The sequence below is a fragment of the Cucumis melo genome, chromosome 9 (assembly GCF_025177605.1).
Source record: "Cucumis melo cultivar AY chromosome 9, USDA_Cmelo_AY_1.0, whole genome shotgun sequence".
Taxonomy (NCBI): Eukaryota; Viridiplantae; Streptophyta; class Magnoliopsida; order Cucurbitales; family Cucurbitaceae; genus Cucumis; species Cucumis melo.
This window is the reverse complement of record NC_066865.1, coordinates 9,181,712-9,196,982: the sequence shown is the minus strand read 5'-3', so window position 1 is coordinate 9,196,982 and position 15,271 is coordinate 9,181,712. Positions and strand designations below refer to the sequence as shown.

The following is a 15,271-nucleotide window of genomic DNA, read 5'->3' as shown; positions in this document are numbered from 1 at the left end:
ATTCTTTTCAAAAGCATAGGGACAAATTTTGTAATTTAAGCTAAAAGTTTATATATTTATTATTTTGTATTATTACATAATTCTGAATCACAAAATTTACGTATATGCTTTTGGATCGTAAAATTTGAAGAGAGTTTTAGAATCTGAATTCGAATTGTCTACCAAACGCATATATGCTAAATTGAATAAAAAAACATAAAGCAAGATTTTTTTTCTTTTTCTAAAGATATGTTTTGTTTTTCTAATACAAATTGGGGGTGGAGATATGAAGTCGAAACTAAACAAACAGGTGAGAATTAAGTTGTAACTTATGTTAGAATAAAAAATTATATATTACTACCATTGAAATTAAATTTTAAAAAGAACCACGTGCAAAGAAAATCTAGCAAGTATATATATAAGTCCACAATTATAAAAGTTTTTTTTAGGCAAAAAATAAAATAAAATAAAATAAAATAAAAAATAAAACTATAAAAGTTGAAAGAGTTGTAAGCTTCCCGGTCAATCTTCTCATGTTACTAGGGTTTCCTATCAAACTCTCGAAACCTTATCGTCGGGCTTCACTTTCTTGGCTGTTCTAATATCTCATTTCTCCAGTAAGGATCAATTCATCTCCATCCTTCCTCCTCCTTTTCGTAATTCATTTCCTATTTTTTCAATTTTTAATCTCGGTCTTACAATGTTCATGGGGCTCTCTATTACGTTGTGATAATCACTGAATCATTCTAACGCCAATTTCTAATTTGTAGCTTCCAGGGTTCTTCCTTTATCGTTGAAACGTCAAACAATATGTATTCATCTAGAGGCACTGGTAACTATGGACAGCAGTCATCATATACTGCGCAGACTGGATATGGCCAAAATGTACGCTCTCCGCTTCATTTTCAATTTCTGCATGTTTTTTGCGTATTAAAAGTATCTTGATATTTTATTTCGCACACATTCGTCGATTCTTGATGTTTTGATACGCTCTCCAAGTTATAATTTGATTTCGTACCCAATAATCTTGGTTAGAATTTTATACAAGAAGTGTAATACGTGATATATCTAGTTCTCTTATGAGCTGAAAGATTGTTTTGGTTTGGGTTTATCAAACGCTGTTGACTCAATACTGTTTCTCCATATTCTTTTTTCTGGTAGCCGATCTCCTACCCATTATTTTGACCTTTTATTTACCTTTTGAAAATCTATTATCGATGAATATCGTGGTTATGAATTTTTTCTTTCTTTTATTTCAGCACTCAATAGTTTTATGGATGTTTAAAACTAAGTAACTGTAAACATAAGAAATGATTATTGCCAACATGAGCATAGTTCTGTGATAAAAAAGTTCAGATGCCCATACCCCATATTTGTTGCAATACAAAAAATAAATGATGATTCCTTTGTTTTTGTAGGTTCAAAACCTTTATTACTACCTTCATCCTTTTTATTGTACTATGACCAATTGACCATTTTCTGGTGCTTTTGTAGTTGGGAAATGTCTACCCTGGGAATTCTGTTGGGGGACCTGACTCCCAACAACACTCCATTGCGACTAGGCACTCCTCAATGTTGGGAGCTTCACAGGAAGCTGATACTGCTGCATATAGGTCACATCCATCTAGCACCACTTATGGAGGACAGTATAGTTCTGTTTATAGCTCAGCTGCATTGAGTAGCAAACCACAGGTCAGGTTCTCCCTTGGACTATTATGTTATTTTGGGTCATGTCTTATATATGCCAATGAGTTTCTTTGCCAATTCACTGGGATATGGGAAAGTGGGTTCCTTAATGTGAGAAAATTTACAAACGTTCTGTTCAGAATTCCAAGAGTAGCAAAACATCATGTCTTATTTTGGGTCATGTTCAAACGTTCTGTTCATGTTTTGCTGGAGGTTTATTGCTGTTTTCCTCGACCATGCACTTTATCCAATGTTGTATTCTTGTGCTACTTTTTAGAGTAATTTATCAAGATTCATTCCATTTGGTTTCAAATATCCTGACCTTATTACAAAGAGGGAAGTTGGCTACAAGTTAGTGTCTGTCAAAAAATTGGAATGCCTCATAACTACCATTGGTAAAAGATAGTTCCTGTCATAACTACCATTGGTAAAAGATAGTTCCTGTCATAACTACCATTGGTAAAAGATAGTGCCTGAATCCTGACTAACTTAACAATATAGCAACCTGCACAATAAATAAGGAATGCACCAATTATATTGTTTGGTATAAATTGGTGATTGCGGAGTATATGATTCTAATGTTTTGTATGCATTCTACTTTCATTTTTTTTCTGTTACAAGAAGTGAAACTTTTTTTCGATGATCAATAAGATAGGAGTACAGAATTTCATAATCTACAAAGTGTAAATTAAGACTTGCGAAAAAAAAAAAGACCGTTGACTGAGAAAGATTAAAAGAAAAAAAGAAAAAAAAGAAAAGGATTTCTTAGGGTACTCTTTGGAATTAAATCATAGGTAAGTGCTATCCTTGTTTGAATCCATTCCATTTAAAGCTCATTGATTTTTACACTAGCACCAATTGACAGCTTGGCCATCTATTGCAGTTGATGTTTAGACGAATTTGAAATGTTAAATATATTGGATATGTTGAGAATTTTTGGTAGCTTGATCATGGAAACATTGGGTCCTATTGTTTCTACAACTTCCTTGAAGCATGAAATTCACTTTTAATTTTTTTTGTGGAAAGTAGAAATTTACACCCTGAAGTTCATAATCCAGATAGAGACCAAAAAAATTGCTGCTCTTGTATTCTTTCAAATTTTTTTCCTAATGTAAGGTGATTGTTCATGTAAACCAAAAGGGCCTCAAGTGTAGCTTTCATAAGAAAACTATTCGAGTTTGAATTAGTTTCTAGAGTAAACAATTTCTTAAGCTTAAAGACCATACATACTAAACTATTGATTGAGGGGCACCACCTCTTGTGGTTGGGGTCGAGGAAACTCCCTCCTAAAAGACCATTGTCAAGGGGCACCATATAAGTTGATTGGTTAAAGAAGGGGTGTTATTTCCAAAAATGAAAAAGAAAGTTGTCCATAATGGATGACACTGTTAAAACTATTCTGACTTAAATCTGTAGTAAGAGAGCAACATCCTGAGTTTCTTTCTAAAGAAAGAAGGTGGGTTTGAGTATTTTCTTTTGATGGAAAGGCGAGGAGTAAGCATTTAGTGCCTTATTTTTAATGGGAATAAAATCATGAATTGAAAAAAATAATTCTTTTTAATAAAATGAATTAAAAAGAATCGGATTCCTAATTCTGTAGTATTCTTATTGTAAAACCACATCAGCATCTAAAATTATAATTGAAAACAAGACCTAACAGATTATGGAAATTGACAAAGAGACGACTAAACAATATTGAGAAAAGATGAAAGAAACATTTGGGAAATATGAATTAGAAGAAAGGATGCTAGAACCCATTATTCTCACGCGTTTCTTTATTGCATGCTTTGTTTTTGTGCATCGTGAGCTTGACTGATTAACTGCTTAACTAGAGCTCTTAAAAATAACTTGGTAAAACTGTAGACACTTTTGAAACTATTTACATAACCGAGGTCATTTTTCTCTCTCTTTGCCCCTTTATTTATTAATATTTTATTATTTAGGTATCGAAATGATCTCTGGATTGATCAGAAGATCCTTTCAATTGGCTAGAATCCGTTACTTGAACGAAACTAGATCGTGTGGAATCATATTGAATCTTTGACAAGACATTCCGTACCTTGCTAAAAAACCAATCCTTGTTTACCAACCACACATTGTCTAACCAAATCCAATTCTCTCGATATGTTCCTCTGTTCCTCGAAAAATCCCAATTGAAGAAGAGATCTTGGTAGAATTGCCACATATGAAATTGAGCACAATTTTGCAAAGAAATAGCCCACTTGTTTCTCGAGAAGTGATGGGAAACATGCTCAATATCATTTGATTGAATAGTTGACCTAGCTCCTTGTTGTTTGAAGAAGCCCTCCACTTCAATTGGTAATTTTTCACGAAAAGCAAACATGAAAAATGCAGCAAACATAGGGTTGCAAAGAGATGCAGCACAACGACAAGGAAATTGCATATAATGAAGATGCATATATGATTTATGAAAAACTTTTGTCTATATCTATATAAAAACCAAAAGTTAATCTAAATTGAAAAAAATACATATTCTAAACCATTTTTATTATAAAATCTAAATTATAAAGAACATATACTTCTATCTATAACATTATTAATGTTTATTTTCTAATTGTTTGGACGGTTATGACTTTTGGTTCTGTAGAACCCAACAGTTGATGGAACAATGGCATTTCCTTATTGTTGGTGTGCTGCCATTTCCTCAGGAGGTGCAACACTATATTTGTTGTGTTTTTTTCTTTTTTCTTTTTCCAAAGAGATGCAACCCAATAAAGACAAAAAAGGCCATAATTTCCAAATATCCAAATTGTTACCAAGTTTTTTAAGAGCTTTAGTTGAGCACTTAATTCAGAGCTTGACTTGATTTGCATGTTACCAAAGGCATGGCAAACTGGCTTATTTGGGTTGAGAATTTTGTACTAGAAGCATGAATATTGTTCTAATGCATTACCTTCTTTGAATGGTTGGTGACCTTGATCCTAACATTATTAATGACTATCTGAATATGAGTTTTGAGGACATTAACTTTTCTTTGTAGAGGGTTGACTTGTTGCATCTCCGAGTTATCGATTAGTGTTTTCTTTCCATATATAAAGATATATGATGTTCAGTATTGGAATTCCCTATTACATCAGAGGTTTCTTTGTCATCTTAACTATATTTCTCCTTCCATTACTATTGCCAGTTTTTGTCTTCAGAGCCAAAGTTAGTTGCAATGCGGCTTTGTGGGCCATCCTTAAATCTCAGCAATTTAAAATTATTGATGAATAATTGTGGTCTCATTTTTGTCAAACATCGATGCTAAATTGTTAACCTTTTTTACTGAATACAGGTCACTCAACTAACTGCCAAAGGGAGCAGTGTTCCATCAGCTTTGGAAGGTCGGGGAGGCTATGCCTCAGCCATTGCCGATTCCCCCAAGTATCTGTCAAGTGACTATATATCATCTTCAAGCCATGGCTATGGACATAGAACTGATCAGTTGTTCACTGAAAAGGTCACCGAATATCCTACTCTTGATAGGCGACAATACAATGAACGTCAGAGTGCTTACTTAGGAAGGGATTTGAACACTGATGCAGCTGGGCGATTTTCCGAATCTTCTGTTGGTTTTGGCCATCAACGTCATGTATGGTTTCTGGAGGATTATCTTTTGGGTCATATGTTTTTTCTTTCTCAATTTTTCCGTTCAAGATAACTATGAGCTTTGGATGATCTGTTTGGGAGTATCCTCTTGATTGTATTCTCTCTATTGTGTTCCAACAGGCTGACTCGTATGACCGTGTTGATCAGATGTCCCTGCTTCGTCAAGAGCAGTTGCTAAAAGCTCAATCTCTACAATCAGATGCCCTTGATGGGAGCTCAAGGTACAGTACTTTGGTCAGCACATTTCTATGTTACAATTAGTCAAGGTTGGTTTATTTTTTCTATGGAAAATTGGAAGTTTGATATGACTCTTCCAATAGTCGAAATGATATAACAGCTGAATTTCTCAGGTTTTTGATTCTGCTTTTATTGGTGTTAGTCTATAGAATGAATAAGATGATTGTCTGTTTCTTACCACACTAAGTAGCGGGACATTTCTGGCAGACAAAATGATTATCTTGCAGCAAAAGCTGCTACTAGTCGTCACTCAACTCAAGAACTTCTCTCTTATGGAGTAAGAGTAGATGCTGATCCTCGCAACGTGCCAGTGCTTAGTTCTTCTTACAGTGGGCAACATTCAACATCAATTTTAGGAGCTGCTCCACGTAGAAATGTGGATGAACTTATCTACTCCCAGAGTTCATCAAATCCAGGTTATGGGGTGAGCTTGCCACCAGGCAGAGACTATGCTGCAGGGAAAGGGCTTCATGGAGCTTCTCTTGAGTCAGATTATTCAGGCAGTATGTTGACACATAGTAGCCATCCAAGGATTGATGAACACAAAGATGATAGAGCTGGTTATCTTCGAGAATTTGAGCTTAGAGAGGAGGAACGTCGGAGGGAGCGTTTTCGCATTAGAGAAAAAGAACGAGAAAGGGAGAAGGTACGAGAACGTGAACGAGAACGGGAACGGGAACGGGAACGAGAGCGGGATCGAGAACGGCGAGAACGTGAACGAGAAAGAGAAAGAGAAAGAGAACGAGAACGAGAAAGAGAACGGGAAAGAGAGCGCATCTTGGAAAGGCAGAAAGAAAGAGACAGAGAATTCAAACGTGGGCTCGAAATTAGGCGTGAACGCACTCCACCAAGAGTTTCCAAGGACAGACGTGGTTCCTCTTTGACTAAGGAGGGGAGATCACTACACCGAGATTCTCCACATTATGAAGCTTTGCATAGGTGGATCTTGATGTTTATTTTTGACCCTCCTATAGTTCCCCATGCAGAATCTTTTATTGGTCCGTTATAACTAACTCGGTGTTCTTTAATGCTGAAGGCATCACTCACCCGTTAAAGAAAAAAGGAGAGAATATGTCAGCAAGGTAAAAAGATCTGGAGCTCAGTCATTCAATGATTCTGGCGTGATATATCCCATTAAATATCTGGTTCCTACCTGTTCAAGTGTGTAGTTTAGGGACTGGACTAGACTTTATCGGATTTAATTCGCACTTGCTTCAGATTTTCTCCAACTTATTCTCTCAATTGCTTCTTGGCCTGGAACTAGTGTTGAATCCTAATTATCTAAACCTTGGTTCTTCTCCATGTTTTTTATAATGTTGGGTCTGATTCAGTGTTCCTTCACTTACCAGAATTTGTATTTCTCCATTGGTTTTCATATTCTTTTTCATTGATGACTTGGATTCCTTTTGTTCATTACCTTGGCAAAAAACGAGGGTTTTCTAATCATAAGTCCAGTTTCTTATCCTTCCTTCCATATGTCCTTACACCTAATTATATGTTTCTTCACTTTCCAAAAGTTACTCTTGCATTCATTTTCTTTTTCTGCAAGCCATTTGCTCCTCCAAAATTTTATTTGTTCATTGCCTATCTTGACTTTCCCACTCTTCTGGAACAAATTACTCTGATACTTCTTTTCTCCTCTTTTTCTATTTTATATTTTTGCAATCGTGATATATTACCTACCTTGAAGCGTTTTCGTGTTCTTCATCGGTTCCACTTGGATTCCACTGCTCATTTCCTTCCTTGGATCTTCATTTTTCTGGAACAAGCTGCTCTTAAGGCATATTGTTCGTTTTGCAATTGTGATATAATCACGCATTGTTTCTGGGAGCAGTGTGGCCAATCTTCTGAGCTCCTGGAATACATTAGGAGTTGATTTTTATCTTGTAATTCCTTGTTTATCTAAAAAATCAGGAATGATATTTCTTTTTGCTTTTAATTTGACTCGAATGATTGTTAATTTTTCTTGTATGCATAATAAGAACATGTTAGGATGCTAATAATCTTATGGAAGCAAATTGTTGTTGCCGCACCATGGAAATCATTTGTCTATTATTTGTAGCTTTCTTCTTGCTTTTGCATCTTTTTTCTGTTGCAACCAATAATTTTCTGTTGTGATTCTTGGCTCCCCCTCCCTTTTGTGGGTATTAATTATCATTACTTGCAGGTCTACACGCACAGTTTAGTAGATACACAACGGGATTATTTGTCATTAGAGAAGCGATATCCCAGACTCTTTGTATCCCCTGAGTTTTCAAAGGTGCATACTTTGTGTTATATGTGTTTAGATGATTTCATTAATTGATTGATTGTAGATCTTTGGACCTGATGTTTTCAATTAATCTAGGTTATTGTGAATTGGCCAAAGGAGAAACTCAACCTTTCTATACACACTCCTGTCAGGTATTTATTTTTTCCGTGTGTACTTTGAACCTTTTCTTGTAACTTCTTGGAAACTGCACTGTAATAGAGTTCATGCACTTTTTTGTCTGCCCCCTTTTTTTGTCGAAGTTGAGGGCTGGAAATTGTATTACATGGGCCCATTTGGGTTGAGCATTTTATATCTGCTTATTTTGTTCAAGTTTGGGTCGATGTTCTGCATCAAGCACAAGCTGCAGTTTGATTTTTTATTTTCCTCTTTTTCTGTTTCTGCCACGGATGGAGCCTCTGGGTATATGAAAGAGAACCTTAAGCATAGCCCAAAGGTTATATTCAATTCATTGAGGGCTAGGTGGCATGGCAAAAACAGAAATTCAACCTTTCTCCTGTTTTTCCAGCGCTATATAATAAACAGTATCTTGACCATCTATTTCCTTTTTGCATACTTATTACTTGTGGATGTTATGCTTGTGAGTTCTGAATGATTGGTTGTTGATCACAGAGTGTTTTAGGGAAAGAATAAGTGGCAATCTAACAGTAATGCCATATTGTTGCTGCAGTTTTGAGCATGATTTTATTGAAGAAGGGACTGTATCTGGCTCAAAAGAGCATTCCGATGAGCTTATGGCAAAAGAACTGGAGAAACCAAATCATGTGAATACAGTATGGAATGTGAAGGTAGGTTGCTTGGAAAATGTCGCTGATGCTCACTACAATCAATCTGTTTCTCATGGATTCCCTAAGTTCTCGTGCCTTCTGGAAAATGTGCTTTGATTTTTGCTTGTTATTCAAGGAAGTATGATCCGCTGGTCAATGATACCTTTGCCTTCTTTAATGATCCTTTTCTTCTTGTAACATTTCCTTGAAATTTAAGGTTTTTTTCCTAATGAAGATATCATTGCAACTTTTAGAATACAAATTTATTTCCCTGAACGATGCATATTGAAGATGTCCCATGTGTAAGGAAACGTGATATTATTGCTGTTTTCTGTTGCAATGAATGGAGGAGAAATGATGTTTTATGGAACAAATATTACTGATGAGAACAGGTCCTAGTTAATTACACTTGATCTTAGCTAGAAGTCTGAGAAAGGTATTTTTGTGGACCTAATTTTGGGAACCCTGCCCTGAGCCTTGAAGATTGACTATGCTACTAGTCGCCACTCACCTGTTCTGCTATTATGGATGCAGAATAAGGAAGTTGAAGTGAATACTCATGCATCATAGTAGATAGATGCATTAATTCACAAAATTTGGTGGACCATTGTACATGAACGGCTTTATAATTGGTGGAAAATGCATTTCTGTATCTGTCTATTTGTGCATATTTTTTCTCACTACGATTGATTATTTTAATTTTATTCCAGTCGCTCTTTCATTTTGGATTTAAAGTAGATGAAGACATTTATAGCTGATCATTTATCTATCTTATCTCCTGATTCAGATTATACTGATGAGTGGCATCAGTAAAAATGCTCTTGAGGAGTTATCTTCTGAGAGAAGTTTGGACGACCGCATACCTCACTTTTGCAATATCCTTAGATTTGCAATTCTTAAGAAAGACCGCAGTTTCATGGCAATTGGTGGTCCATGGCAATCATCTGACGGTGGTGATCCTTCAGTCGATGATGATGCTTTAGTCCGAACGGCCCTTAGGTTTGTGCTATGTGCTCTCTGTGTTTGTACGTCAGACCAATCTTTTGAAAAGCCCTCCTGGGTGCCTAGGCTTATGTATAGTGCACGGGCTTGAAAAAGCAGGCTCACGAAATAAGCCACGTGTTTTTTGTGAAGGCCCCAGGTTAACCTTGGGCCTTGGGACTTCTTCATTATTTTTAAAAAAGAGTAATAATTAGGTCTTTTCTTCTTAATTAATTAAAAAGTAAATCTAATTTATAAGTGCAAAATTCCTTGTGTTTAGAGGTCTTTTTCTCATATTTCCCCTTCAACTATGCTTTTACTTCTTTATGTACTTCTATATATAATGTATCTCGTAAAAAGAAGCCATGTTCTTGAGCTTAAGCTCTAGAAGACTATTGCACTTTGCTGTGGCTTGAGCTTTATAAAACACTTTGCGTGTAAGAGCATTGCTGGTTTGTCTTACTTATGCCTTCTTTGTATATCCAGATATGCAAAGGATGTTACACAACTAGACTTGCAAAACTGCCAGCACTGGAATCGTTTCTTAGAGGTCATATGTACACTGCTGTTAAACCTGATTTGTCTGTCACCTGCATATTGAGTATCTTACTTCGTTTATTTTTTGTAGCTAAAGAGCTGACACTTGAGGGTATTTGTTTGTCTCATCAGATACATTATGATAGATATGGCAAGGATGGGGTTTTCAGTCACAAAGAAGTCTCCGTATTATTTGTTCCAGGTTTATCTGATTGTCTCCCTTCATTAAATGCGTGGAAGGAACAATGGCTTGCACATAAAAAGGCTATTGCTGATAGAGAGCGCCACACTGCACTAAAAAAGGAGGTTTGCATTTCAATTGTTTCGTTCTAAGTAGAAGCTTTCATGAACTCTGAGGCATATTATTTTTCTTCTGCTTTTTATTACAAGAACTCATTGCTGTTAGCTGCTACCTGTTAAAGAAAAACAAAGCTTTTAAATGCTGCTATGCTTAATGCAACTTGGACTGGAACATTCCAAATGATAAGGATGATATTCCAGCTTTTGTGGCATTACTGATATAAAGTGTTGATTGGAAGAAAAGATTGCCAAAGATTGATTAATGTTATGAATTTCTTTTATATATGATTTACCGAAATCTTTATATACGATGTAGCTTCTCTGTCATTGACATTCATCGATTCCCTTCAAGTTACATTGTTCAAAGATTGGTATGTATATTTATTTGGTATCGTGTGCCTTTTCAAAACAAAGTTGTTTATTTATGTCACGTGCTGAACTTTATGCTGCATCTTTTAAGAAAATATTCATCATTGGGGTGGCTTGCTACTTCCAATTTAAAAGTTTCATGCGGGGCCACATTTTGTTCAGTCATTTGCAACTTCGTTTTCCTTGTCCTTGGAAGCCTTTTTTAGCATGGTTGCCTTGTCTCATATTAAGTTTTAGACCCATGATTTCTTTCTCTTTTGAATTTTGGCACTAATATTAACAAGTTGAAATCTCAGATATCCAAGGAAGCAAAGGAAGGGATGGAAGGTACATTTTCTCCTGCTGATGTACTTGAAAGACACTATTGACCTTATTCTTTATTACCAAAATATTAACATCCCCTTGCTATAATTTGTGTAGTCAAAGAAGCAGAATCAACAAAAGATACTAAGAGCGTTGATAAATTTGAAAAAGAGCAACACACTGTGTCAACCAGACAAGCAGACATAGATCAAAAGGAAAAAAGTGACAAAGGGGAGAAAGGGAATACAACCGAGGGAAGGGGTAATGGAAGTAGCTCAAAACTTGAAAGCAAGGATGCAGATGAAAGAGGCAAGGAAGCTCAGAATGTTGAGAAACCAGATCAAGAAGTTGCTGGTAGTACCCTGAAAAGTGGCGCTGCGAAATCTGGAAAAAAGAAGATTGTCAAGAAAATTATCAAACAAAAAACCAAAACAGTTGGTGATGCAGCCAGCAAGAAAAGTGACCAAGTGGATGAAAAGGTTGATGGAGAGCAGAAGTCTGACTTTCCTTCGGATCAACCTTCAAATGATTCTGCTACTGTCAAGGCTCCTGGAAAGAAAAAAGTAATTAAACGGGTGGGAAAAAGTCTTCAGAATGAAAAGAATAAAGATACACTTCCAAAAGTAGAAAATGAAATGAACTGCTCTGAGGATAAGTCAAAGGATAATTCAGATCTCAATGCAGCAGTAGGTCAAGATCCTGTTGTGAAAACAACTGTGAAAAAGAAAGTAATTAAGAGGGTACCTAAAAAGAAGGTTCCTGTTGAGGAAGTTTCTAAAAAAGGTGAAGGTGGTGATGCAAATGAGAAGAAGGTTACAACAGATGAAACACATAATGTAGATAAGTCCACTGCAGATGATAAACAAGCCACTGCAGATGATAAACAAGGAAATAAGTCACCTACAGATGATAAACAAGAAAAGAAAATTCCTAAATCAAATTCTACGTCGCCTGCTGTGTTAAAACGGCGTGATTCTGTAAATTTGAAGAAGAGTGAGAAAGAGCCTGCTGTGAAGAATGACGATGAAACTGGCAAGGCAGCCAATCCTGTGACCAATTCTATTGACAAACAAAAAGTTGGTGAGAAAGATAGTAGTGATGGAAAGAAAGAAAGATCTAGAGATGGTGAACAATCAAAAGATGAGAAAGAGAAAATGGGTAAAGATGAGTCTAGAAGCAAACCAAACAAAGATTTGAAAGAAAAGAGAAAGTCTGAAGAACCTCCTCGACATCCTGGGCTGATACTACAAACAAGATGGAGCAAGGATTCCAAAGTAGGTTGATTCTAGCTAGATGCGTTTACATGACCTAAAGTGCATTCCATAACAACATATCTTAATTGTAACCTTTTTTATTTACACAATACAGTGTCGGTCATTGTCGCTTTCCCTTGACTCGCTCTTGGAGTACACAGACAAAGACATTGAAGAACCAACATTTGAGGTACCCTTACTGCTGCAAGGAAAATTTTCACTGCCGTCTCTCTTCCTAACGTTCTTAAAATTGAAGTTCTCGATTTACTGATTGAAGGCAATATTTACTGGTTTCTTCATTATTGCCTACTTGACATTTTCCTTTTTCTTTACAGCTTTCACTCTTTGCTGAGTCATTTTATGAAATGCTTCAGTATCAGATGGGGTCCCGAATTTTAACTTTCCTCCAGGTCTGCATGAGCCTTCGAAGCAGTTAAATTATTGTTCTGATGGTAATATAAAGCTTTATATATTTATTCCTATCTTTTATTTTGGCATAGAAATTGCGTGTCAAGTTTGTGGCAAAGAGAAATCAGCGAAAACGGCAACGGGAGGAAATCCACAAGGAAGATAATAAAAAATCATCACCAAAACGGCCAAAGACTACAGACATTCCTATTGAAAATAAATCTATGGAACCAGAATCATCAACTCTGTCGCAAGCAGATGCTGAAACACCTGCAGTGGAGGGAAATGACTTGGCTACTCATGTGGATGAGACAAAGATGGACACTGAAACAGATTATGGTGATGAGCCTGAAGAAGACCCTGAGGAAGAACCTGAGGAAGATCCTGAAGAATATGAGGAAATGGACGACACTAGCTCTCAACACAATTCATCTAATGAGGCATCTCTCTTCTCTCTCTCACCCCACCCACCACAGAATCACTAGGAAGGAAATGCTTGCTTATTTGAATTTTTTAAAATTAAAATTTAATTTTATAAGAAACATTGCATCGATAAAATGAAATATAGTAGGAGGGTATAGACCTATAAGAGAACACCCAATAAGCTTAGTAGGATTTTTTTTTAATGTTAAAAGGTTAAAAATAAGTTTATGATTCCAGTAGGGACAATCTCTCAGAAAGCGTGTCCAGACTCTGAAATGTGCGGTGTCCTTGTGCTCTTCTTTATATTTTTTAATTATTAGTTTTTTCATTCTTTTAATACTAGAACGATTTGGAGGGGAGTATAGTTATTTATAGGGCAAATAATCTCTTCGTCAAAAAGTCCTTTTGAAAGATATTGTATTTTTTTATATCTCCTGACATTATTTTGGAATAATGTTATGCTTTGGTTGTGGTAATAGAATGAAGCGGATGGTACAGTTGAAACCAACGATGAAGAGGATGCTACAATGGTAACCAATGAAGAGGATGCTAAAACTGAATTGAACGAAGAGGCAAAGACTGCCAATGTTGTGCCCGAAAAGGTTGCAGGCAGTAAACCTGAAGAAGAAGAAACCAAGGGGTCGAACCAGGAGAGTGTTAGCAAGAAAGCAACGGAGTCTGATAAAAGAGGGGTGGAGGTGGAGATGAAGAAGAAAGAAGTGTCACCTCCCAAGGAGGCAGTGGTAGATAAGGAGCTACTGCAGGTGCTTTACCAAACTTCCAAACTAACTCTTCAATACTCCAAATTGATCTGTGGAAACCTTGCCTTAATAATTTCTAATTTTGATGTTCTGAAAAACAGGCCTTCAGGTTCTTCGATCGGAACTTGGTTGGCTATATTCGGGTAAGTCTAATTGTTGTTTGGATTCGTTTCTTGTTGGTTGTATTGTATTGCTGTCTCACACAAACAAGGAAAGGAATGGAAGAAGTACAAAATTTTCACATGAATGAAAATGAAAACATTAGATTGAGGATTTTTTGTGTTGTTATCAGGTTGAAGATATGAGAATGGTTATCCACAATATGGGGAAGTTCCTTTCTCACAGGGATGTAAAGGTGGGTAGGAAAATGAAAGGCCAATTTGATGATTCAACTTTACTTCTGATTTCAAACTTTGTTAAGTAAAATGGTTTCTTTTTTTTTCTCATATCAGGAACTGGTTCACAGTGCACTGTTAGAAAGCAATACTGGAAGAGATGATCGAATCCTCTATGGCAAACTTGTACGAATGTCTGACATTTGAAATTGTGTAGTATATGGAGCACAATGTCTGACCCAGTTTTTTCTTTTTATTTTATTTAATATTTTTTGTTTTCTTGCCTGAAACTTTGAAGATTTGGGCAGTTTTGAATTTTTTTTTTTATTGTTTTTTATTTTTTATGGTTATGTTCATATTTAGATTGAAACTTTCAAGGGTTGAAGATGAAGATAAATGTGATCGGTGCCTATTTACAACCACAATTCTTCCAATTTCTTTTTATTGCATGGCTGTCGGAGATTTAATTAACTTTCTGGAAAGAAAAAGCATTCCGAAAGGGGGGAAGGGCACAACCATTGGTGACATCAAAACTCAAACAACAACCCCTTTACCCTTCCAAAGTTGAAAACAGACAAAAAATTTCATTCGTCTTTTTTGTACCCATCTTATTATTATTATTATAATTATTATTATTATTATTATTATAATAATAATAATAATTATTATTATTATTATTATTATTATTATTATTATTATTATTATTATTATTATTATTAAAAGATAAGGGAGCCATGACAAGTGTTTTGTTTATTTATACCCCTGTTAACGTGTCTTTTTTTTTTCTTTTTTTTTTTTTTATCTTTTGGGACAATGGTATACGTGTATTCACAACCATATCATTCAACTGAAAATTTGATATATTATTCTTTTTGCAAATATGTGATTTTCTATTCCATCATCTTTTACTACCTTCTCTGTGATATATTTATTTACTAAAACATTGCCTCTTTCCTTTTAATTTATTCCCCCTACGTTAAGTCATTTTCAAAATATCTTTATTTATTAAAAGTAATTATTTAAACCTTAAACGCAAAGATTTATGAGGTCACAC

At 35.6% G+C, this 15,271-nt stretch overlaps 1 protein-coding gene across 1 annotated transcript; it reads left to right on the top strand.

Moving 5' to 3' along the window:
- Positions 1–444: 444 nt before the first annotated feature.
- On the top strand, positions 445–14,642 carry LOC103503353 (protein SHORT ROOT IN SALT MEDIUM 1). Its single transcript, XM_008467522.3, has 22 exons — positions 445–596; positions 750–864; positions 1,474–1,671; positions 4,961–5,257; positions 5,395–5,495; positions 5,719–6,450; positions 6,548–6,593; positions 7,679–7,771; positions 7,859–7,914; positions 8,451–8,568; positions 9,335–9,546; positions 10,015–10,078; positions 10,198–10,371; positions 11,031–11,061; positions 11,155–12,311; positions 12,406–12,480; positions 12,626–12,700; positions 12,791–13,138; positions 13,601–13,885; positions 13,984–14,025; positions 14,175–14,237; positions 14,335–14,642. The coding sequence occupies exons 2-22, from the start codon at positions 790–792 to the stop codon at positions 14,422–14,424; spliced, it is 4,332 nt and encodes a 1,443-aa protein (XP_008465744.1). The 5' UTR covers positions 445–596; positions 750–789; the 3' UTR covers positions 14,425–14,642.
- Positions 14,643–15,271: the final 629 nt, after the last annotated feature.

Coding starts and splice junctions, on each gene's coding strand:
- LOC103503353 (XM_008467522.3), top strand. CDS start 790: ATGTATTCATCTAGAGGCACTGGTAACTATGGACAGCAGTCATCATAT. Junction 5,496..5,718: donor GCCCTTGATGGGAGCTCAAG/GTACAGTACTTT, acceptor CATTTCTGGCAG/ACAAAATGATTATCTTGCAG. Junction 7,915..8,450: donor TCTATACACACTCCTGTCAG/GTATTTATTTTT, acceptor TTGTTGCTGCAG/TTTTGAGCATGATTTTATTG.